Below are 25,624 nucleotides of genomic sequence, written 5' to 3'. Positions count from 1 at the left end.
TCACTGCAAGCTCCGCCTCCCGGGTTCACGCCACTCTCCTGTCTCAGCCTCTCTGAGTAGCTGGGACTACAGGCGCCCACCACCACACCCAGCTAATTTTTTGTGTTTTTAGTAGAGACGGGGTTTCATCGTGGTCTCGATCTCCTGACCTCGTGATCCACCCGCCTCGGACTCCCAAAGTGCTGGGATTACAAGCGTGAGGCACTGCGCCTGGCTCAGTCTGTGTCTTAATTGGAGCATTTAGCCCATTTACATTTAAAGTTAATATTGTTATGTGTGAATTTGATCCTGTCATTATGATGTTAGTTGGTTATTTTGCTCGTTAGTTGATGCAGTTTCTTCCTAGCCTCGATAGTCTTTACAGTTTGGTGCGTTTTTGCAGTGGCTGGTACTGGTTGTTCCTTTCCATGTTTAGTGCTTCCTTCAGGAGCTCTTTTAGGGCAGGCCTGGTGGTGACAAAATCACTCAGCATTTGCTTGTCTGTAAAGTATTTTATTTCTCCTTCATTTATGAAGCTTAGTTTGGCTGGATATGAAATTCTGGGGTGAAAATTCTTTTCTTTAAGAATTTTGAATATCGGCCCCCACTCTCTTTTGGCTTGTAGAGTTTCTGCCGAGAGATCAGCTGTTAGTCTGATGGGCTTCCCTTTGTGGGTAACCCGACCTTTCTCTCTGGCCACCCTTACCATTTTTTCCTTGATTTCAACTTTGGTGAATCTGACAATTATGTGTCTTGGAGTTGCTTTTCTCGAGGAGTATCTTTGTGGCGTTCTCTGTATTTCCTGAATCTGAATGTTGGCCTGCCTTGCTAGATTGGGGAAGTTCTCCTGGATAATATCTTGCAGAGTGTTTTCCAACTTGGTTCCATTCTCCCTGTTACTTTCAGGTACACCAATCAGACGTAGGTTTGGTCTTTTCACATAGTCCCATATTTCTTGGAGGCTTTGTTCATTTCTTTTTATTCTTTTTTCTCTAAACTTCCCTTCTCGCTTCATTTCATTCATTTCATCTTCCATCACTGATACCCTTTCTTCCAGTTGATTGCATCAGCTACCGAGGCTTCTGCAATCTTCATGTAGTTCTCGAAAGTTGGCTTTCAGCTCCATCAGCTCCTTTAAGCCCTTCTCTGCATTGGTTATTCTAGTTATCCATTCATTTAATTTTTTTTCAAAGTTTTTAACTTCTTTGCCATTGTTTTGAATTTCCTCCTGTAGCTCAGAGTAGTTTGATCGTCTGAAGCCTTCTTCTCTCAACTTGTCAAAATCATTCTCTGTCCAGCTTTGTTCCATTGGTGGTGAGGAACTGCATTCCTTTGGAGGAGGAGAGGTGCTCTGCTTTTTAGAGTTTCCAGTTTTTCTGCTCTGTTTTTTCCCCATCTTTGTGGTTTTATCTACTTTTGGTCTTTGATGATGGTGATATACAGATGGGTTTTTGGTGTGGATGTCCTTTCTGTTTGTTAGTTTTCCTTCTGCCAGACAGGACCCTCAGCTGCAGGTCTGTTGGAGTTTGCTAGAGGTGCAGTCCAGACCCTGTTTGGCTGGGTGTCAGCAGCAGTGGCTCAAATGGAAATGCAGAAATCACCCGTCTTCTGTGTTGCTCACGCTGGGAGCTGTAGACCGGAGCTGTTCCTATTCGGCCATCTTGGCTCCACCCCACATATATTGGATCTTAACTCTAACTTTACTGTACTGTAGTTGATAGGATGGGGAACAGAATAATTAACATTTATTGATGCATACAATGTACCATCCCCCTGCTAGATGAAGTACCTACTTACTAAATTTTCAAACAATCCTGGAAGCTTCACCTACTTATTATTCTCATTTTACAGGTAAATAGAGTCTCAGAAAGGCTAAGTGGGCTATGGTGATTGCCGGGGAGAATTGTGTGATTCCAAAGCCCATACCTTTCTGTTATACCATTATAATTTAATGATTATATGTAGTATTAAATGTGGTTTTCTACTGGTACTTCCAGTAATCTGACCCCCTGTCTAGACAACAAATAAGACCCTCTTTAATCGAATGTTGTGCTTTCGGGTGGCTGTCGCCATAGGGCTCTTGGCAAGGAAATGTCCTTCTCATGTCATCTACCTTTTATTTCTTCTCCCATTAAAGAAATTAACTGAGATTTGTTCTTTGGAACAATTCCTACATTTCCCTGTTCTTGGTATATTCAGTCAATTCAGGTTAGGGCTCACTGTCCTAAACATCTATAAGGAAAAATGGATGAGCCCCACCAATCCCCAGGCTGACAGAAAAGTCAAAGTAGCAAAGCTAGATTCTCCTTTATCACCACCTGACTGATTAAGAGCTCATTACTAGCCAATGATGGTTTTGACAAAACTTTACCAAAACATAGCCAACTGTATCGAATTTGGGGTTAGGGGCTGGGTGATACAAGGAAGCTGGAATTCTTTGAATCAGTCTAAATTCTCCAGAAAATCACCAACTCCCACTTCTCCTCACTGTTGGGTCAATCCAGGCTTTGCGGTGCATTGCATCTAGCAGATATTAGATAAGGTATTAATGTGGGTAAATAGAGACTCACAACAGCTTATGAAGGATTAACTATAGATAGGAGAAAATATATTTCTGGGTCCTTGGACATACTGAACTACTTTGCCTCAGCAATTCCTCCTTAAACAAAACAAGCATGGGCTGGTGTGAGAAGATATCTGTGAGGGGGATTTTAGGGTACTTTCTAGTTAAGCCTGAAGTAAGGCTTTTCTGGGTGGAGGATGGATCCTGGTCCTTCACACTTGAAGATGACCCAGAAGTCAAATAGAGAAACTGGGAGTCTTCACACCCTTATTTTCTTTTTTTGATGAGTTTAGGAGGGGTAAGCTCTAACATTCCATCCATTTCTAATCCCTATGGTGTTCTAGGGTTAATGATATTCCTTTTATACTTTCTAAGCCACTCTTGGGGATTCAAAGTTTGCTGAGCATGATGCAGTGTTATGTAATTGAGTTTCAAGAGTAGGAAGGTAGGGAAAATGCCTCACCTACAAGGGGAATAATTAATGAGCCAGGAGGGATAAATTCTCTGAACTTAGCCATCAGAAAGCCTCTAACTAATAAACACACTAAAGAAAAAGTTTTAAGCTTAAGCACAATGGATTTAAACATCCATTATCTCTGTTTTAAAGTAAAACTAGGCAGAGATGAGTCTTACTATACAAGAAGTAAAAGAATGCAAGTTGAACACAAAAGAAAGCATCTGTATACTAATGCTTTAAGAACTCAAGATTGGATCCACTCAGCACCCAGCAAAGGGCCATTTAGCAACTGTTGGGAAAATGATTGACAAAGATGGACAATCTGGAAAATTCATGGGTATATTACCACAAGGGTAAAGGCAATATTTCTTATAACCAGAATAAAATAGTATAAAATACAATTAAAAAAAAAAACCTATGTGCTTCAATGGTAATGAGTAAGCTGTCCCGACCTTCTTAGGGAATGACTGTTGTCAAATGACCTCCAGATGGAAGATTTTTTTTTTTTTTTTATTATACTTTAGGTTTTAGGGTACATGTGCACAATGTGCAGGTTTGTTACATATGTATCCATGTGCCATGTTGATTTCCTGCACCCATTAACTCGTCATTTAGCATTAGGTATATCTCCTAATGCTGTCCCTCCCCCCTCCCCCAACCCCACAACAGTCCCCGAAGTGTGATGTTCCCCTTCCTGTGTCCATGAGTTCTCATTGTTCAATTCCCACCTATGAGTGAGAACATGCGGTGTTTGGTTTTTTGTCCTTGTGATAGTTTACTGAGAATGATGTTTTCCAGTTTCATCCATGTCCCTACAAAGGACATGAACTCATCATTTTTTATGGCTGCATCGTATTCCATGGTGTATATGTGCCACATTTTCTTAATCCAGTCTATCGTTGTTGGACATTTGGGTTGGTTCCAACTCTTTGCTATTGTGAATAGTGCTGCAATAAACATACGTGTGCATGTGTCTTTATAGCAGCATGATTTATAGTCTTTGGGTATATATCCAGTAATGGGATGGCTGGGTCAAATGGTATTTCTAGTTCTAGATCCCTGAGGAATCACCACACTGACTTCCACAATGGTTGAACTAGTTTACAGTCCCACCAGCAGTGTAAAAGTGTTCTTATTTCTCCACATCCTCTCCAGCACCTGTTGTTTCCTGACTTTTTAATGATGGCCATTCTAACTGGTGTGAGATGGTATCTCACTGTGGTTTTGATTTGCATTTCTCTGATGGCCAGTGATGATGAGCATTTTTTCATGTGTTTTTTGGGGGCATAAATGTCTTCTTTTGAGAAGTGTCTGTTCATGTCCTCTGCCCACTTTTTGATGGTGTTGTTTGTTTTTTTCTTGTAAATTTGTTTGAGTTCATTGTAGATTCTGGATATTAGCCCTTTGTCAGATGAGTAGGTTGCAAAAATTTTCTCCCATTCTGTAGGGTGCCTGTTCACTCTGATGGTAGTTTCTTTTGCTGTGCAGAAGCTCTTTAGTTTAATTGGATCCCATTGGAAGATTTATTTTTAACCACCATTTTCCCCTTTCTGTTAAGGAAGATTTTGAGATAAATCAAAACATTAATAAACGTACAGAAAAATTACTGTATCCACAAGGAAATGAAGCTCAGAGCAATATGGCATCTCAGGGCACCTAGACATTTAATAAAAACTGTTCTCTAAAGCAGAGGTCTTAAAACTGGGGTACCTGGAAATGCAAAGCACTTCTGGGGATATGAGGACATGGCTTTTTCTTTTTTTTTAAAGGGAAATCAATATTCAGTTCCTCTACATCCATATGTATTTTTTGCTGAAATTGATATTCTGGGAATGCCTGTGATGGAGAGACCTGTTCTCCATTCATACCTTCCCTTTCACTTAGCCTTCTCTTTTACTTATTCTGAATCTTAACCATCATAGTCCATTGCTCCAGAGTGTAAAAACTCCGTAGCATCATATACAAGAAGAATAATTCTAAACATGAATGATTCACTAGGGGAAAAAATCCTTTTGCAAGTCAGGTAGTTGCCAAGTTTTGCTTTAAATAAATTTTGGCAGGTGCTGATGTCAGCTGGTAGATCATTGAAGAAAACATTTTGATGATTGGCCATTATGTAATTTTTTTGGTATATAACTTGAAAGAATTGAGTAATACTGCTAGTCAAGTTATTTATTTCCATATACTTATTTATAAGAACAGGTTTTCTTAGTATTTACATTGATAAGAGCAAAAAACTGAGTTAGAATTGATGCTCGACTCTCCCATTCTAGTAATAGGTAGCACTTATCCACAGGTCTATAAATGAATTGGAAAAACACCCCATTATCTGTTTCAGTAAGAGCTGATTTCTGATAGGCTTTTATAGGCAAAAATTATACTGAAATTTCTAGTACATTTATGTTCTTTTGATCAATTATGCACTAGTAATAATTGTAATAAAAACTCAGATTTTTACAAATACTTTGAATCTTTTCATCTTAGAAATTTTTAGAAACTAAAAAATTTTAAATTTATATTTTTATTACAGAAATATACACTGATTATAACAGAATTTCAAACCAATTTTATTAAGATACATTAGATTAAAATTTTGGAGGGAAGAGAATGGAAATATAAGTTGATGAAAAGGAAGAAACAATTACAATTCTCAGCTCACATTGAAGAGCTTGCTTATTTTTTACAAAATGGATAATGGTGGATATCAAATAATTACGGCATTTAGATTCTACTTGACACAGTCACGAGAGTTATGTAAGAGTTTTATTATAAAATGTCCAAACTTACAACACATTAGAATTTTCATTCTTTGTCACTATATAAACTCATGATGAAAAATGTCAGATTTCAGTGAAAAAATGTGACAGCTATACATTTTAATAATTTTTTTAAAAGTACATGAGCAAAAATATTTTAAAGATCATTGGTCCAAAGTAAACTTTGGAACTGACACTATGGTTCTGTCTCCCTTTGTGTTCAGATCATTTTTAAAACATAAATCTAGGGTATTAAAGATAATAGCCTCTGCCATTTATTGAGTATTTATAACAGGTAGAACCTGTGTTAGCCAGCTACTTTATATATAATCCTTATAACTGCTCTGCAAGGGAAGTGATACATCTTCAATTTACAATGAAGAAAACCAAGGCCCATAGAATGCGAATCTTACGACAACAGAGGTAGCAGAACTGGGGTTTGAACCTAGGTCTACCTGTCACCAGTTCCCCATGCTCTCTCTATCATCCCTGTTGACTCTGCCCTCATAGAAGGCTTGTCTGGTGTAATAATTCAGAAAAAGGAGAACAAATCCATCCACATCCTAATAACAACAAAGCTGAAGGCCAAATTCTGATCAGCCCAGAAATTATCATCCTCAGGACTCCCTCCTTGACCACCCCTCTTCCCACAAAGGATAGAGTTAGCCCTTCCTTCTTTTATACAGTTCCCATCCTGACACAGGGCAACACTTCCCCGGCCATGCTGGGCTGTAATTTATTTACATGTGTTTCTCCCCAATGAGATTGTGGGCTACTTGGGGAAAAATTGTGCTTCATTAATTTTTCTGTCTTTACAGCTCCCCATGAGGTGTTTGGGGCTTAAGTAGATGCTGCATAGGACCTTAGCCATTGCATCTGAGCCATCTCTCATGATTTAACACTGGGTCTCAACCCTGGATACCTAGCAGGATAAAGAATTCTAATTTCCAGGATGCACACTAGACAGTTAAAACAGAGATTCTGGGGTGGGGTGCAGGCATCGTCACATTTTAAGGCTTTTCAAATGGCTTCAATGTACAGCCAAGGCTGAGAACCACTGACTGATGTACAGTGGAAAAGGTAGCACGTGATTTGAACTGTCTTCTCATCACTAAGCAACTGCTCTACACTTGAAAATACCTGTCAGATTGGGTTTCAGTTCTAACTTTGTCTTCTCGTACCATAACTAGCATACCATGGAGAAACCATGCCTTGGTTTCTGGTATCTGTCTCATTCTGGGGTAGACATTTCTATAAAACGGCAATCCATATTTCCAAGAAATGTACGCATTCAGTTTCTGTACTGTCTTGATAGCAGATAGACCATGCTTTTTATTAGAGAACATTTCAGGTTTTCAGAGACCCATATCCCTGCTGGCCCCAAGGAAAAGGTGTCACCTTGGCTTTGAGCAGACTAGGGAGACCAGGATACAGGAGCTGGAGAAGTGCTACAACTTGAGCTTGTGTGGGCCCGTGTGTGTGTGTGTGTGTGCGTGCACACACATACATGCGTGTGCTTTTGTGTGTGTGTACAAGTAATTGTGCTGGAGTGGGCGGTCAAAGGCAGAGGAAATGAGCAGCACCATCTCTTTCAGAGGCTGAAGGATAGAACAGGCAGGCAGGTTTGAGGACGAGCTGTCTGTGGGAAGCTTTCCTTCAGGGCCATCCTGAAAAGAGTTTTATGCATCTCTCAAGCTGTTCTATCTCATGGATCACCTCATAATGACCTGGTAGCAATGACTGTACAAGGCAAAAAGAAAATTCTTGGCTGCCAGAGGCTGGGAGGAATTTCTAAGGCTCATGGGGATTAGAAACCTCTGTGTCACTGCAGGAGGGGGAACAATGCCTTCTGTCAGTTTTTATTCAAGTGTTTCTTTTTGAGCACCAACCACACTGACTTTGATGTGAGAATAAATTAATTCCAGAGCCCCGACTTGAAATTTCCTGACTCTGCCTGTCTGTTGTCTATCCACCCACACAAAGGAGAAACAGCGGAACCTTGTCAGTTTTCAAGTGAGCAGCTTGCAATACACATTCTTCTAGGGAGCTTTTTTAAAGGAGCATTGGAGTTTTTCAATCCTCCTTTTTCTTCCTTAAGTATTTGCCCATTTTAATGTTGAGCTGCTTTCTTTATGTGGAAAAAAGAATTGCTCCACTGAGCTGTAGAAACTTGATTTTCTTGGTCAGTTGGGGATGACAATGTCGATCTTACTCTATTAAAATTTTTAAAACAATCATTTATGATGATTCTTCATGTAACTCTTAAGGTTTCATATCTTATTTTTATATTGAATCTGCATTTTTGAGGGAACAAAAATGCTCCCCAGACTTTTTCTGGCTCACAAAGGTATAAAAGCTTTACAAGATATACATGCCACTCTGACTATAGTCTCTGCATTTTGCATGTGAGGCAATCAGGAAATGGAGACGTTCAGCAGCTTCTTCCAGATCATCCACTAAATCTGCTGAACTAGAATAAGGGCTCTGAGGCTTACTATCTTCTTTTCTGGAAAACCCATAGTCTTCTCTTTGTAATTTATTATTAGACTGCTTTCTTCCCTGCAGATTCAGAGTTAACTTTTTAATTAAGCATCTACGGTTTGACATTTGTGTTAAGTGCATTTACCTACTTTATCTTTTGCAAGCATTTCAAAATTGAAATGTTGAGAATCCTGAAGATACTCTCCCCCTTCTTGTCTCTCAACATGTACACTCGTTATTATACTAGATTACTAATGTGTGTATGCATCTGTGTGTGTGATATAAAGAAGGAAGAAAATTCTTGTTTTTGTGTCTTGGGGACGTTTGGAGAAGTTTCCAAAGTAGTGGATGCAATTGGCCAGTCTTTTCTTTCCCTGGTGGAAATCTTCATATGATATAAACCTCTCTAGGAACCCCCTCCCCCACCGCCTGCAGTGGAGCTTGAAGAAATCAGTGTTGAAATTCAAGTTATCTTCATAGCCAATACCTCAAGATTAAGTATAAGAGGTGTTTTTCCAAAAAGATAATTTAAAATAACTTTTGACTTCTTTCCTGGATGTACAGGAGAGGAAGTATCAGCAAGGGCCTAATGTTTAAAACTCTTTGATTTTACTGGACCTGTTCATTCATTCCCCAACTGGCTTTGTACTACATTTGAGTCACTGGTGATGACCAAGCTGAATTCAGAGACACAGGCAGGCAGGAGACTGACTGCACCTTTCCGATTGCCCTGTCCTATTAGTTTCTCTGTACATTCTAGTCCTTAAAATGTGTCATTTCCCATGGTGTGGAGGATAACAGGTTTTTAGTATGATTATCGCCAATTATGACACTAGAAAGAACAGAAATCATGCTATCTTACAAAATTCCTCTGAAACCTAAAGGATAGAGTTGCTTTCTTTATTTTTCTGGTTTGAAAGGTCAATTTGTCACTGCTCATTACTAACTAGGCTTGGTTTACAATCACACCAGGGAGTTAACTGAGATTTACACATATTTATATTTACATTGGTTTCACTTCAAAAAGCTTTCCTTATGCATGCACCTAAATTCCTTTACTTCATTCTAAAACTACTGGAAAGGCAGAATACATTCAGTTTAACGTAATTTATGTAAGATACTCCTTACAGGGAATTTTCTTGGTAGGAAAGGTCAATATTTATCATCAAGTAAGAATAAATAGAACATTGATTTGATCTTAGAATCATGTTTTCTATATACATACATGCAAACATACACACGCACCTGGCTACATACATGTGCCACACCCTCTGCTGAAGTTACCAATAGCTTTTGAGGTCAGTGAAGCATAGTGATTATAGGCTAAGCTGCAGAGTGGGTAGACCTGGGCTCAAGTCCTGCCTCTGGCTACGTGATAGTGCACAAATTACTTAACCTCCTGTACAGTATTCCCTTCTCTTAAGGAATACATACTATATAAGGGTTAATGTGAGGATCAGATGTAATAATGTCTAATAGACCTGTGCTTCTACAACTCTAAAGTATACAAAAATCATCCGGGGATCTTGTTAAATGCAGATTCAAATTCAGTAGGTTAAGAATGCTGCTAGCGCATAAGCAATTTTGAGTAGCAAGGCACATGCTAAGACTTCACAAAATGGAAACCAAAATTGCTATCCAGTCGTCTTGCAAGCCAATTGAGAGAAGCAGTCTGAGAAAGGATTTGGTTTGGTGACCAGCATGAGCAAGGTACAAACTTAGTTTTTATAGTACAGAGGGAATGAAACTTTTGAAGCCACTACATAAGGAGCTACTAGACTTAATTGCCACTTTCTGCCTAGGATCAGCCGAAGACCATCTGAACCCACATGAGAGATGATAAGGCTCCAAATGTCCTGAAACCTCTTACCTGTCATAGTCTTGGCAAATCTCCCCCACAGCTACCAAAGCTTTCAGATACTCATTGGGTTGGTAAGGGTGGATGTAGTGCAAGGAACAGCTGTTCCTGGGGTCCCCGTTTGAGGCAGTGAAATCTATAGCTACCTAAAAGAGAAAAATACAAGAAAAGGAAAATTTAAAGTGGATGCATCTCCTAGGAATTGTGATCAGCCATGACAGAGACCTGGCCTCAGGTCAAAAACAGTAGCACATTACATACCCCGCCAATAAAGAAAGGTCGAGAATAAACTAATTTGCTTGAAAAACTAGTTATTAATTTGGTTGAGGCCATTTCTGCAGTCTTCAGTCTCCCTTCCCACCAGTGCACTCTCTTCTCCCTGTTTAATAGGAACTTGAGATTGACATAGATCAGAAGGCCCAGATGCTGTTGATCCATCTCACCAGGCAGCAAGAGTAAGGATAGAATATCTGCCCTCCAATTTCACAGTTCACTAAGAAAAGACTTCTACACTCCCTGGGCAGAACAATTCCATCTATGTGGCATAGGTAAGATCCCTTAAAACCAAATTCTGTGTTAAAGATACAGTCTTCATACCAAAGCCATTGTCATGTTTCCATGAGTGGCCAGATGCAGAGAGATGTGTTAGAGTGGTTATAACAAATTTTCTGCAAGGAGCAGCTCCGGGTAAGGCATTCAACATTTTGGTTCCCATTCATGTAAGAACTCCTGCCTACAACAAAGGGGATGCCTGAATGTTATCGCATTGTGAGTGGGATAGGGAGAAGGGAAACCTGTCTTGCCACCAACTAGTCATTTATCCTTCAACTTCTCAAATTTCTTCTGACCCCCAGTATCGTAATCATGTAAGTAAACGGTGACTCACTGAACACTTGTTAATAACAAAAGAAAGAACAAAAAATGCTTAAGCCAGAGGGTGTTAAAATGAGAAGAAACATTTCTTCTAATTTCCAACATCACCACCATCTAAATAAAAGTTAACCCAGCAAAAATCTCTTTAAAAATGCCACTTAAGCTTCGAGGGAAGAAGGTTAAAATAAAAAGTCATACGGGAAGAAAGAAATGTTTATGTTGCATAATTCCATTTCCTTCTGTGGTACGGTAGAATACATTCATTGGCTTACTATGGCCGAAAGGCTCTATTTTTTCATATGATCTTGGGAATCATAATGGGAAATGTTATTTGTGTTATATTTGGTAAATTCCATTACAACAAATAACTGGAATGCCCCATTGGATCTATGAAGGTGGAACATTATTTCTGAAAGGATAGAGAACATATGCCATGTATCTGTTTGTGCTTCTTAAGGTATAAGTTAATGGGGAAAAAAATGTTAGTCACATCTGATATTGTACCCTGCAATCAAATCAAAGTGACTAGGAAAGAAAAGCAATAGGCTAACATTAATTCATTTATAGCCTTTTTTCTTTTCTTTCATGAAATTATGTGTTCATCTCTGTTATATTTTTCTTTTTCTTCCTTGCCTCTCCACAGAACTATGTCAAAAATAAACTTAGCTAGGATTCAAACTCTGTTTTCAGAATACCCAGATTTCTTAAAATCAGGGGATGCCTACTGATAAATGCTAGTACTAAGAGTATGTAAAAAAAAAAAAAAAAAAAAAAAAAAAAAAAAGTTATCTGAAGAAAAATTGCAGTTCTTCCCTGACCCTTAGATTCCCTTACTTTGGATAACAAAGGAAAGAAGAGAGAAATAATCTCTGTCTCAGGCACTGTGCTAACTGTGTGTGACACAGAGGGCATGATATTACTTCATTTATATGCATGATATTACTCCATTTTCATGTGACAGGGTAAGAGGGCTTGGAGTTGGGTTTAAATCCAAGTCTATATGGTTCCTTTCTACCTTTTTCCATTATGCCATCATACATCCAGGAGAACATGTATGTCTATGACCAAAACACCAAGACTTCTCATGGGTATAATTATTCCAATAAAAAATGGAGGAGATTTGGCCTGGAGGTAGGGGGAGACTTGCTAGGAGACAACCACGGTAATTTGGGGAAGAATTGCCTTGAATAAACTCTGTGACCAAAATGGGTGTAAAAGTTAAGAAAAGGAAAACTGAAATGTGTGTGTATGTATGTCTGTACACACAATAGTGAGAGAATTGTTACTGAGGATGACCGGAGGTAACCTAGGGAGACCAATAAAGTCCAGTGTCTTCTGGGACGGGTTTATCCTGAAGGTGAGAGCCAACCCACCGGAAAAAAAAAAAAAAAAAAAAAAAAAAAGGAAGACCATAGGTGAGGCCCTTTTAATCCAGGACTATGATGAAAAGTTGGTGGGAGGGAGGAACCTACATGCATTTTCTGAACGAGGAGGTGAAAAGCACCCCAGGATCCACCAATGAGGCCTCAACAAGACAGAGATCCAAACTCATGCAGATAATTCCAGGAAAATTTCTGAGAGAAGCACTCCAGAGATGCATTTGAGAGACAATGTTTGAGAAAATCATACCTTTGGGGGCCTCCTGGGTTTACCAAGCTCAACTCACAGACACTATTCTCAGCCTTTTACTCCTAATGGGACATGTTTAAGGGATGATGGCACCTTGCACAGGTGTACATAGTGTTTAAAAGGTAAAATAATGCTGGGAAGGCCAGATGTAAAGCCACCCCATTCTCTTCCACTGAGGAAAGCATGTTAGTACTCCAGGGAATTCTAGAGAGTGTGAAGATGTTGTTATGGAGATTACCTTGATTCTGCTTTAATTTATCTAAAAAATGAATCATTGGCAGGTGTTGATACTTTATTATTAATAACAAGCACTTCTTGGCCCACCTCACTTCTATTCATGATGCCTTTCATCATGGGTCACCACCTCCTTACCTCTGAAGGCATCATGCTTCTGCTTCTTGATACTATAGTTAACAATCTGTCCCATGTGCTGGTTGCTTGACTGAAACTCCTGAAGTGTTAAGGGTGTTCTGTGATGACAAAAACATGCTGTTGTCTTGATGTAAAACTAGACAATGAAATCAGGTTATATAGACCAGAGGAAAAAAATCCATAAAGAAAAATGGCTGCTCAAGAAACATTCCTAGGCATTGGCAAAATTCTCCGAGCATGCAGGCACCTAGTGGCAGCATCTGAGCCCGAGTATATCACCTGGATGAATACGTTATATCTAGATAAGTGTGTGTAATGTCTGGACAAGCATACATAGATTGTGGCAACAATATATTTTAAAATAATAGAAAAAAACATATCAGAGCTGGAGATGGGTGAGGCAAAAAGAAGTGCCTAGTTTGTAAAACCCAAGGAGGCACTCACTCTCAGCAGACCCTACACTTGCAAAATCCGCAGAGTGAGAGTCTCCTTAAGTTTTGCACCCCAGGTACATCTCTTGCTTTACCTCCAATACTGACCCTACTGTGTCATCTTCATTCCTATCAACTCTTCATTGTCAGGCTTGGAATAATTTTCTTATGCTTAACTAGGGTGGGGCAAAGATGATGGTGAGAAGGAAAGAGTGATTGAAGAAAGTAAGGATAGAAAATGAATAGGATTTTGTGACCAATTGAATGTGGAGTTGGATATCAGGGAAAGGGAATGGCCAGGTTTTGGGGGGACAGAAGAGGATAATATATTTTGAAGATAATGAAACAAGGTGCAGGCTAATGCTAGAAGGTTAGTATTGGGCTGCCTGTTCTTGGTGCTACTATATAAACATTCAAACATGCCTGGTGGAAATTTTACTATTTCTTTTCAGGCAGGCCTCTAGGGTTTCCACTTTTCCCATGGCAATGGCCCCTATGTCTATGACAACGAGAGAGGCCACTTCATCTCAGGAGATTCTCATATAGACCTGGGGGAGGCTATAAACTTAAAAATTAACTGATGAAAAAGGAAATAGGCTTATGATTCTTACCATGTAGCCCATTTTATAGTTCTCATGGCTTAATACGAAAATATTTTATCATGTGACTAGACAGCAATGGACAGTCTTAAGTACGAGTCAACTAAAATATTTTCATTTTTATTTTCTGGTAAGTGGTGGTTCCTAAAACCTCCTTTATGAAGCTGGAGATAAAATATCTATCTTCAGGGGGTGGTCTTCCACCAAGAATTCTCTGTGCTCTTTAAAGTTAGCATTAGTAGAAAGAGAGCAGAGTGAAAGGTTAGGTTTATTTTAGAAAGCAACAGGGAGGCAGTGAAAGATGGGATTAAGTTGAGAAAGAAAAGCAAGAAAATGACTGAAAAATGCCAGCGTATGGAGGTGGCTACTGACGCCTGGTTTTCGGAATACCGGTGAGCTCGCAGAGCCACCACGTTTTCATTTCCCGATAGGAAGCATTTATGGAAACCTGTGGTTCTGGTATGTGCTCCAATCTTCTCTGCAGGCAGCACAAGAACAGGCGCCCAGTGCTTTTTCCTTCTGCCCAGGAAGCCACTGCTCGTTATTAAGCAGAGCTGTGGAGCAGCTTTGCAAAGCCTTGTAAAGTAAGAATGCAAAATGCTCCCTCCATGACACCAAGTCCCCAGTGCGTGGAGCTGTTCCTGGGAAAGGCCGGTTGCAAATGATGAGCATCTTTCTTTGGGCATTTTTAGATTCTTACATGAAACAACCCCGCTCCTCAGATCCCTTCCCTTCATCTGCCAAACAGGTCGTTTGTGAACCTTCTCGATGTTTTCTAAGGGAAGCTGCTGTGTAACAACCTCTGGTTAGTTGTACCTGCAGTCTACCTTTGGGATCACATTCTTGGGCAGCTTTCTTTCTTTTCTTTTTAAATAGCTGGGTACAATTTGGACCTATACAATGAATCTTGTAGGTGGACATACTGTTTGGTCTGGACCATTTCTTAAATAATAAGTTACATTTTTATTCTTTTCTATTTTCAGAAAACTTTCTAAGAGGGCAGTTAAATAGGAAAATAGGGAAAGTCGCCTAAACTTATTTGGTTCATTTTCTGGAAATGGCAAAGCATTTGCCTCTTTAACCCACTGTACCCTGGCTTTGCATAGAAATTCAGTAAGCAGGGCTCACTAAGCAGTAAGCAGACTCGAAGGTCTACATCAGAGTAGATCAGTGTTCAATCTGGGATGTAAAATAAAGATTTAAAAATGTAAACTGGGCCACAGTGTGGACGTAGGATACCCTAAACGTTTTAGGGTTAGAAAAGATTTCCTGAGACTGGGCGCAGTGGCTCACACTTATAATCCCAGTGCTTTGGGAGGCCGAGATGAAAGGATAACTTGAGACCAGGAGTTTGAGACCAGCCTGGGCAACACAGCTGGACCCTGTCTCTACAAAAATTTGTTTTAAAAAGTAGCCAGTGTGGTTGCACATGCTTGTAGTCCCAGCTACTCAGGAGGCTGAGGCAAGAGCATCACTTGAACTCAGGAGTTTAAGGTTACAGTGAGCTTCCAGTGTGCTACTGCACTGCACTCTGGGAAACAGAGTGAGACCCTGTTTCAAAAAACAAAAAAAAAGAAGAAAGAAAGAAAGAAAGAAAGAAAGAAAGAAAGAAAGAAAGAAAGAAAGAAAGAAAAAAATTTCCTGAGAGAACCTTTAATGAGTGATCTAAATTTTTAGGTTTGAAGGTCAGTCTGGGAGAAGTTGCATTCAGCAGCTTATTATATTATATTACTAAAATGTAAACTATAGTCAGAGGTAAGAGAAAGCAATATTATCTTCAATTTTTAAAAATGACACAAAAGAAATGTCCGTTTAAAATTACTAAGAAAAAAATATCACTCGCCATGCCACTAGGCTGGTAAGTCATATTTTATTTTTCTTTCCTCTCTAGGTATTTTATATATATAGTTGTAATCATAGAGTAACTCTGCTTTACATTTTTATAACACTATGTCATAAACATGACCTCATGTTATTATCTAAACCTTAGAATTATACATAGGCTTTATCATAATCAATACTAAACACTATGATACTAAATATCATAGTATTTAAAGGAATACTGTAATTTACATAGCCATTACCTTATTGTTAGACATTTAGGTTGTTGACAGAGTGCCTGTGTAAAAATCTGTGTTACAATGAACATTTTTGAGCATATGAAAAAGCAATAACTTTCAAAAAAAAACCTTTGATTTTTCTACCATTTTTTCTTTTCAAATACCTTACGGCATCTGTCTGTGTTGTGTTATCTATAACTTTGTATTTTGTGTGTGAAATTCTAGTATCTGGTTTTATTTTTAGCTGCTCTACCATGTGCCAAACCCAATCTCTCACCCCGTGGTCTGTTTCACCTCCACCCACCTCCTCAAAGACTGCAATGCTACAGTTGCTCTAGAGTTCTTATGACTCAAGGATTCATGTGAGGTACAAAGATTGTCTTCAGGAGTGCCCTTGACCTCCCAAAATTGCATGCAAAACTGTATGTGTGCACTTCCCAGTAAGAGGCTATAGATCATGTATCAAATTCTCAAGTGTTCAGGTGACCAAAAAAGAATAAGAATCATTGACTGTCTAGGGCTCTTTTTAGCATCATTTATCTCTTTCCTTCCACTGGGCTGTTGCCTCTGCTTATAGTCTGATTCTAGCTTAAAACCTCTTCTCTTTTAATCTTTAAATTGCCATCCTCCTTGTACCTCTTGCCTTCCCTTCACTGTTAACTTTCTTGAATGAATACTTATACCTGCTGTGTTCACTTCCTTACTTTCTGTTTACACTCTAACTCCTGGGTCTCACCTATCTGGTTATGCTGAAGTTGCTCTTTTGAAGATGATATACGCCTACTCATCATGTTGTTCTTCACCCTCTGACTTCTCTTTAGCATGCAAGATTGTTGCCCTTGATCTTAACCTTAGCTTTTTCCTCCTGGGCATCTGAGTTACTGCCTCCCCTTGGGCCTTCTTCTCCTCTGGCATTTCTTCTCTTAACTGTTTGCCCCTCTTTCTTCTGCTGCCAGATAGAGGTCCTCTACAATTTCTTGTCATCAGGCCCCTTTTCCTTCTATATTCTTCTCTTGGGACATCTCATCTAGAGCCACACACATGTAGCTCCTGACTGTCCCCTGAAACCTAGGTCCATATTTATAAGTACCATCTCCACTGGGATACCTGAAAGTACCTCCAATGTGTCCAAAGCCAAATTCATCATCTTGCCTGCAGCTGCTGTAGCCTCGCATATTTCCCTGACCAGGTCCACTATGCTCTGTCAGTCAGGCACAAAAGCTTTGATTGCTTTCAGTCTTCTCATTGTATTCTAGGCAGAGGCTTAGTGCTTTTCTTTCCACAGTACCTCTTCTGCTGCTGCCACCCTTGTTTAGCTTCTTTTTACCTGGCAGCAGGCCTGTGGCAGTGGGCTTCCATCGCTGCTTGCTTCATCTCTCATTCCCCCATCACCACCATCAAACACTCCCAGGTTTACTTGTCGAAAGCATGTGCCTGTTGCTTCAAGGACCTCCTCATTATCCTTTTGAACATGCATTATCCACCAAATTACCTCAAAATTCAAAGCCCTTCAAGTTCTGACCCCAAACTGCTTCCCCAATACTCCCCTAAATACATCCTGTTTATTCATTTTCCTAATTAAGGTTTTAGTATTTCTATTTAGAATATAGTGGTGCATAAATACTTAGTTTATGGGGGATGCTTTTTAAAGCAAAATCCCAATATCATATTTATTTATCCAATTTGTTCTTTTTTCTAAATCTTACCTCCCTCTGAAGGTTTAGGGTTCAATTTATTACAATTCAGCAAAAACATTTTGAGCAGCTTAGCAGCTGAGGAGAAAGATGCCCCCTCTTTAACACTCTTAAGATTGAACCAGAAGAACCAGCATCTCATGGAAGATACAAAGGCTTTCTCCTAGCCCCTGCTTATATTTTGTGTTGGTCAGAGCCACTACAGGAAACAAAAAGTCCACCCAAAAGGTGATTGAGGAAGTTTAATAAAGGGACAATTCACAAACATGTGGAAAAGGTTAATGGAAACTGACTAGAAAAGGTGGGAGGGAGCAGTTACTAGAAGTCAGTAAGAGGAGTATCTTCAGGACAGGGCACCTGACAGGAACTGTGACCTTCTGTCAGGAAGAAGGTTGCTGCCAAACCACAGCCTGGCAGGCAGGCAGCTAGAGAAATAAATATTTCAAGTTCTCTCGCCTCCTATTCTTTGATCTCTGATGGGTGCCTCTCCTTGGTCAAACCCAACCAAAAGCTAAGAGCTGGAGAGCTTGGGTGGTGCGTCCAAGGAGGCTTGCTTCCTGGGGCACAGAAGGGAGAGTGGAGAAGGATGGGAAGTGGCTCTAGGGGAGGAAATGGAGAACATCCAGAACTTTATGTCACCTCTGGTGCTTGAAGGCCTTTTTCCAGGGAGACAAAAAGTTTGTGTTGGCTAAAGCTCCCTAGTTGCTCAGGAGCCAAGGGTCACATAATGTGCCAATGGGGGTTTTTGCCTCTGAAAGCCTCCGAGGTATAATTACTGCAATGAAACATCCCTTTTCTCTCTCTCCTCTGCCCATCTCCATGCCAGGAAACCTTCCTCTCTTCACTTCTCATCTCTCTGCCACTTCCTTTTCATGTTGCCAGATGGTTTCAGTAAAATAACCAGGCAGATAATAAACACTGACAGACCAAATTAAATAAGACACGATACTTTTTCTTAACGATTTGTATTACAGCTTATAATTTAAATTAAGTTGCACCACTTGAGCAATAAAACATTTATAATGAGAAAGCTGACTTAATTTTGGAAGAAAATGACATAGAAGTGACTGGTATGTTTCCTTTAGTAGAACACTGGGAATAGAATACCTAGCAATTCTCTTCTGAGTCCCCAACCCGAAACCCTACAGGAGGAGGGGCTTTGTGGAGGAACTATTGTTGGCTGCCCCCTTCTCCTCAGCATTCATCTGTACATTCTCCTCTTCTCATTCCTTGCTCCACACTGCTCTCCTCACTCACACCTCCCACAGGTCTATCGGTTGACACTGGAGGGCATGGGGAGCTGCAACTGGGGTGTTGTTGGTGACAAACACTGAAGTGGTACTCTCAGTAGGGGAAGGTCAGCAGATTGAGAAAGGAGGGGAGAACAAGGAAGGGCACAGGGATATCTGAAAGTCAGGATGTGGAGCTGGGAACCCTTTGGGTTGGGGTTCAGCACCTGATTTTTTTGGGGCTGATTCTTTGCAGCACAACTTGAAGGGCAGAGCAAGCCCCTGAAGGTCAAATACAGAGTTGTTCAAGAGCATGGAATCTACAAAATCTAAACCAGACTGAAATCAATAGAGCTTTCCCTTGAAAAAGCTATAAATAGTTTTCTGCATCATGTTTTTGCCTAAGATCTTGGGAAACTATTTCCAGTAGCTCTCCTTTATGACATTGCTTGCTTCCATACTTCCATTTGGGTATGCTCAGAGCAGCAATGAGCCCGCAGGACAGCTAGAGTTAGACGTGTATCCTCAGTGAACATGCTTGCTACCTTCTGTATGTGACAGTGTGAATGTAGGAAGGCTTGCTGGCTGTGCATTAGAGAATTTTAGACTTTAAAGAGGTGACCAAACTCTAAAATTTGCTCCCGTAAGTGTTCAGAAGTAAATGCACAATACCCCAAGTTTAGGAAGGACATAGGTAGACCTCCCTGAGATTAGGGCAGGGGATACTTCCCTAGTTAAGGAGAAGCTGGTTTAGTAAATGGTCATTTATCTCATCCCTTTGAGACTCCTTTTAGTCCTTTGAGCACCATCATCCCTGGTTCCAGGAATATATTGATCCTGTCTACTCTCTTGGGCCCAAAGCTTGACTAAAAATTGAAACCCATTTTCTTTCCTTTTTTCAAATGGTGGAGCCAGTCAGGGAGCTGAACAGGGCTGAGCTCCATTAGTACATTTCTTTAAGATGAGAAATAAATGCTGTACAAGTTACATCTCTCTTGTTTACGTCCACATTGCTTTCCAAAGGGTTCTAGCATGTCTGTCTTTTGCCATCTGGGGATTCTTTTTCTGGAAGTCACATCTGACCAAACCTAGGAGGATTGTGAATGTTAAGTCAGTGAAAGTCAGTTGTTCCAGTGCAGATGGACTCACAACCTTGACCTACCTAGGCACTTTAAAAAGACTCAGCCTACCCAGTCAAATACACATCAGGGGTGTGTAAATCCCAAGGGCACACAAATTACATACAGGGGATGATCCTCGATCCACTCACTGAGTCTAGACACCCACTCTACTTCTCAACCTTGACCTCGGCCTGGTTCTCTGATCTTTGGAATTCATCTTTTCATTGCCTAATGAACTGTTTGTATGGCTTACTCTTGGTCCTGACTACTTGGTATGGGTATGACATTGGTGCTATGGTCTAGTCACATGAACACAACCATGGCACCTGCCTTGGCTCAGTGGAACTTACTTGCATGGCTTACTTCCTTTCAATTTTTCTCACCAGGTGATGGAATCTGACAGGCTACACTGCTTCATGCCTCACATAGTTACTGAAGAAATGGGAAGCGTTAGGAGGATTCCCTAGACCACCTGAGGTTGAGTGGCTTAAATTTCCGATATGATGCTGAAAACTGTACTTATTAAAGAAAACAGAAGTTTAAACACATTTCAAAAACATGATACCATACGCTTCAACAATGAGGCTTGAACAAAGCTGCCTGAAGGTTTTAATAAGCTTTTGTCTCCTTATCCCCCAAACCCAGTGCTACTCCTCATCTCTTGATTCCTGAATAAGAATCAAGGAATCAACATGAAAACAACTTACTGTAAACTGGATTTGGCAGCCACCCATGATGTAGTCCAAGAAAGAGTGCATCTTGTGAATCTGCATAGGAGGGGAGAGGAAACTGGGTTAATAACAGCACAGTCTATTTCCTGATATATTGGAGGCCTAAAGGTTGGTGACTGATAAGCTGCTAAACCAAAGGAAAGGGCAGACAGACATCATTGAAAAAAGATGGGTCAGTTAAGTTTGTTCTGTTAAAGGAGAGAAGGAAAGCAATATCAATACAGATGGGCCTACGAGGGCTGCCAATATCCATCCATTGCTCCCCTCTATTATGGTCTATGCAAATTTTAATCAGCTTATGCCTCTGAGGCGAGACTAAAACTATATTTTCCAGTGTCACTACTGTTTTGAAATCAATGATGTCTCACACTTGACTTCAGTCTTGCCTCCCTGTGTGTAAGTCCCAGTCCTGGTGACATTCTTAATATGCAGGTAATTTAGATAGGCAGTTTTAAAATACCATTAGCTGATAAGGTAATTTACTGACAATTTCCAGTTAGTTAAATGCTTCCCCTGCCATGAACAACAATGACTAACATTGGGCATTACTGAATGACAGGTATTTAACATCTTTAACCTCATTTAATTCTCGGAACAACCTTATGAAGGTGGTGCAACTATTATTATTGTACCCTGTTTATAGATGAGGAAATTAAGGTCAAGATCACAATGCTAATAAATGATAGAGTTGAGACTCAAATGATGCAAGTCTGGGTTACATACTCTATCCTTTTGACCTCTATGCTGGAAGTCAGGATGGTTGTTGCATTATGCCAACTGCCATCATCTGTTTTCTAAAGTACCTTAGGGATTTCTGGTCTTAATTTACATTTCTTTGTGATTTTGCTGCTTGGCTTGGCTCTTGGTGATATTCATGTATTTGTTTATTCAACAATTATTTATTGAACACTCACTATGCACTAGATTCTAGGACTACAGTGATTAGAGAAACACATACAGTACTTGCAGTCATGGAACTTACAGTCTGGATCCTTCTACCTGGACAGCCAGTAACTGTAATTTTTGACTGTCACTTCTCAGATTCCATCTAATGCTCAGGAAGCTTCTTAGAGATGGACCCAAAAAATCAGTGTTGGTCTCTCTAGATACCACCTCCAGGTGGCACACATCTATTGGCATACTTTTCTTAGAATTGATGTTCACTTGGCCTCTAAATAGTGCTTACTTTTGGTGTTCTGATGGTAATGCTTTGCCTGATAGTTGGGATACTGTGCTACTGTGTCTGCATATCAAATAAGAACTTGAAAGTGAGCAAAATAACAGTGCTTCTGAGCACTGAACTCTAAGAGCAACTCATGGAAGAAAAAAAAACTGTGTACACTGTCACCTTAAGGAGAAAGATAACCATTGAATCTAGATCTTTTCTCCTGCTTCTTTGGGCACAGGGATAGTCACATAACTGTTTAGAATGTACCCAGGATTTGATTTGTACAGTTATAAGATGCCTGACATGGAGACAGATGCCTGTATCTGTAAGAAGAGTTTATTGCTCACAGTTCTTCAAAGGATAGGAGGCATGTTATGCCACACAGGAAGGTCACATGGGGAAGCACCAGGATAGGTCAGGAAGCAAAAGCAATGAGGGGAAAGCATGGGCAAACCATTTATTGTGTGTTTTTTTTTTTTCATAGGAAGGAGTGGGCGAGGCAGGGTAAGCAGCTAAGCAGGCCTAGGATTGGATAGTTTGAATGATTTCAGCAGGTTTTGAAATCTGCCAAAACCATATGAGTGGTTTCTAGTTATCTGACACCTGACCCTAGGGTCATATAAGGTGGGAGAACATTGGCTTGGTGTGTGAGAGTTTGGGGGTTTGAACTAAAAAATGATTGGTTTGCATATCAAAGGCATGCTACAAGGCAGGTTGTTTGCTGTCTGTAGGAATTAGCTAACATTGGGAGAGTAGTCCCTCTTAGGTTCATAAGGCCCAAAGTTGTCAAAGCATCAAAAAATATTGAAAAAAAAAGATTAATACAATGACCCCAGATGGCCAATCATAAGACATTATCCCCTAGTCCCAGCAATTGGTGTAAAGGGTAGGGATATGACCCAAAGCAGACCAATTACTCTTTTTCTTCACTATCTTTTTATGTAAGGATATGATCCTGTGTATATACATATTAAGTTCCTTCTAATATATTAGGAAACATATATCTATGTATGTATACACACACATAAACACACACATACACACATATACATATATACGATCATGTGTCATTTAATGATGGAAATACATTCTGAGAAATACACTGTAGGTGATTTTATCATTGCATGAACATCATAGAGTATACTTACACAAACCTAGATGGTATATCCCACTATACACCTAGGCTATGTGGTATGGCCTATTGTTCCTAGGCCATAAGCCTGTACATCATGTTACTGTACTGAATATTGTAAGCAACTGTAACACAACTGTAAGTCTTTGTGTATCTAAACATATCTAAACATAAAAAGGCACAGTAAAAATATGGTATAAAATATAATAAATGGCACACCTGTATAGAGAACTTACCATGAATGGAGCCTGCAGGACTAGAAGTTGCTCTGAGTGAGTCAATGAGTGAGAGGTGAGTGAATGTGAAGGCCTAGACTATTACTATACACTACTGTAGACCTTAGAAACACTTAAGCTACACTAAATTTATTTAAAAAATAATTACATTACAATGGCTAAGAGTCACTAGGTGATAGGAACTTTTCACCTCCATTATAATCTTATGGGAGTACTGTCATATCAGTGGTGCATCATTGACAAAATGTTATTATGCAGAGCATGACTGTATATATACATATATACATGTATGTACAGCTGCTCCTGGACTTACAATGGGGTTACATGCTAATAAGCCCTTCATAAGGTCAAAAAATTATAAGTTGAGTCATCGTAAATTGGGGACCATCTGTGTGTGTGTATACACACATACACACACATATATGTATAGGTGTATCTTCTTTTATTGTACCTCACTTTATTGAGCTTTATATTTTTTACAGATTGAAGGTTTCTGACAATATTGCATTGAGCAATACTATTGATGCCATTTTCCCAACAGTATGTGCTCACTTTGTGTCTGTGTCACATTTTGGTAATTGTTGTAATATTTCCAACTTTTTCATTATATCTATTATGGTGATCTGTGATCAGTTATCTTTGATGTTACTATTGTAATTATTTTGGGGTGCCATGAACCAAGCCCACATAAGATGGTGAACTTAATTGATAAGTGTTGTGTGTGTTCTCACTGCTCCACCGACTGGCCATTCCTTCATGTCTCTCCCTCTCCTTGGGTCTCCCTATCCCCTGAGACACTACTCTATTGAAATGAGGCCAGTTAATAACCCTACAATGGCCTCTAAGTGTTCAAGTGAAAGGAAGAGTCACGCATCTCTTACTTAAAATTAAAAGCTAGAAATGATTAAATGAGGAAGGCATGTCAGTAGCTGAGGTAGGCCAAAAGTTAGGCCTCTTGCACCAAACAGCCAAGTTGTGAATGCAAAGTAAAAGTTCTTGAAATTAAAACAGTGAATATACAAATGATAAGAAAGTGAAATAGGCTTACTGCTTATGTGAAGAAAGTTTTAGTGGTTTAGATAAAAGATCAAACCAGATACATCATTCCCTTAAGCTAAAACCTAATCTAGAGCAAAGCCCTAACTCTCTTCAATTCTGTGAAGGCTGAGAGAGGTGAGGAAGATGCAGAAGAAAAGTTTGAAGCTGGCAGAGGAGATTGGTTCATGAGGTTTAAGGAAGGAAACTGTCTTTGTAACATAAAAGTGTAAGGTAAAGCAGCAAATGCTGATGGAAAGGCTGCCACAATTTATCCAGAAGATCCAGCTAAAATCATTTGATGAAGGTGACTACAGTAAACAACAGATTTTCATTTTCATTGTAGAACAAGGAAGAAGAAGATGCCATCAGGACTTTCCTGGCTAGGGAGGAGAAGTCACTTCCTGGCTTCAAATCTTCAAAGGGCAGGCTTACTTTCTTATTAGGGGCCATTGCAGCTGGTGACTTTAAGTGGAAGCCAATGTTCATTTACCATTTCAAAAATGCTAGCACTCTGAACAATTATGCTATATCTACTCTGCCCATGCTCTATAAATGGAACAGCAAAGCCTGGATGGCATCACATCTGTTTACAGCATGATTTACTGAATATTTTGAGCCTACTGTTGAGACCTACTGCTCAGAAAAAAAGATTCCTTTCAAAATGTTACAGTTCATCAACAATAGACCTAGTCACCCAAAAGCTCTGATGGAGATGTGCAAGGGTTTTTATTGTTGTTTTCATGACTGCTAACACAATATCCTATTCTGCACCTCATGAATCTAGGGGTAATTTCAACTTTCAAGTCTTCTTATTTAAGAAATAAATTTCATAAGGTTATAACTGTCATTACAGTAGTTTTTCTGATAGATCTCAGAAAAGTAAATTGAAAACTTTCTGGAAAAGATTCATGATTCTAGATGCCATTAAGAACATTCATGATTCATGGGAGGAGGTTGAAATATCAACACTAATAGGAGTTTGGAATAAGTAGATTTTAACCTTCCAGGATGACCTTGAGGAGTTCAAAACTTCAGTGGTGGGAGAAACTGGAGATGTGGTAGAAATAGCGAGGGAATTGGAATTATAAGTGGAGCCTGAAGATGTGGCTGAATTGCTACAACTGATAAAACTTGAATGGATGAGTAGTTACTTCTCATGGATAAACAAAGAAAGTGGTTTCTTGAATCTGCTCCTGGTGAAGATGCTGTGAACACTG

The 25,624-nt window shown here is 39.7% G+C and overlaps 1 protein-coding gene across 3 annotated transcripts in view; it reads right to left on the bottom strand.

Moving 5' to 3' along the window:
* The window catches only part of CPNE4 (copine 4), a 519,044-nt gene that overhangs the window by 26,469 nt on the left and 466,951 nt on the right, over positions 1-25,624 (bottom strand). For all 3 annotated transcript variants that reach the window (XM_055295431.2, XM_055295430.2, XM_063610734.1), the window contains 2 exons: positions 20,810-20,869; positions 10,107-10,240 (listed from right to left, as the gene is read on the bottom strand). In XM_055295431.2, coding sequence (XP_055151406.1) covers positions 10,107-10,240; positions 20,810-20,869 — 194 coding nt within the window. The remainder of the gene's footprint in view (positions 1-10,106; positions 10,241-20,809; positions 20,870-25,624) is intronic.

This window comes from Symphalangus syndactylus, chromosome 10 (assembly GCF_028878055.3).
Source record: "Symphalangus syndactylus isolate Jambi chromosome 10, NHGRI_mSymSyn1-v2.1_pri, whole genome shotgun sequence".
Lineage (NCBI taxonomy): Eukaryota > Metazoa > Chordata > Mammalia > Primates > Hylobatidae > Symphalangus > Symphalangus syndactylus.
Note: the sequence above shows the minus strand (reverse complement) of the source record. Positions and strands in the feature narration are given on the sequence as shown.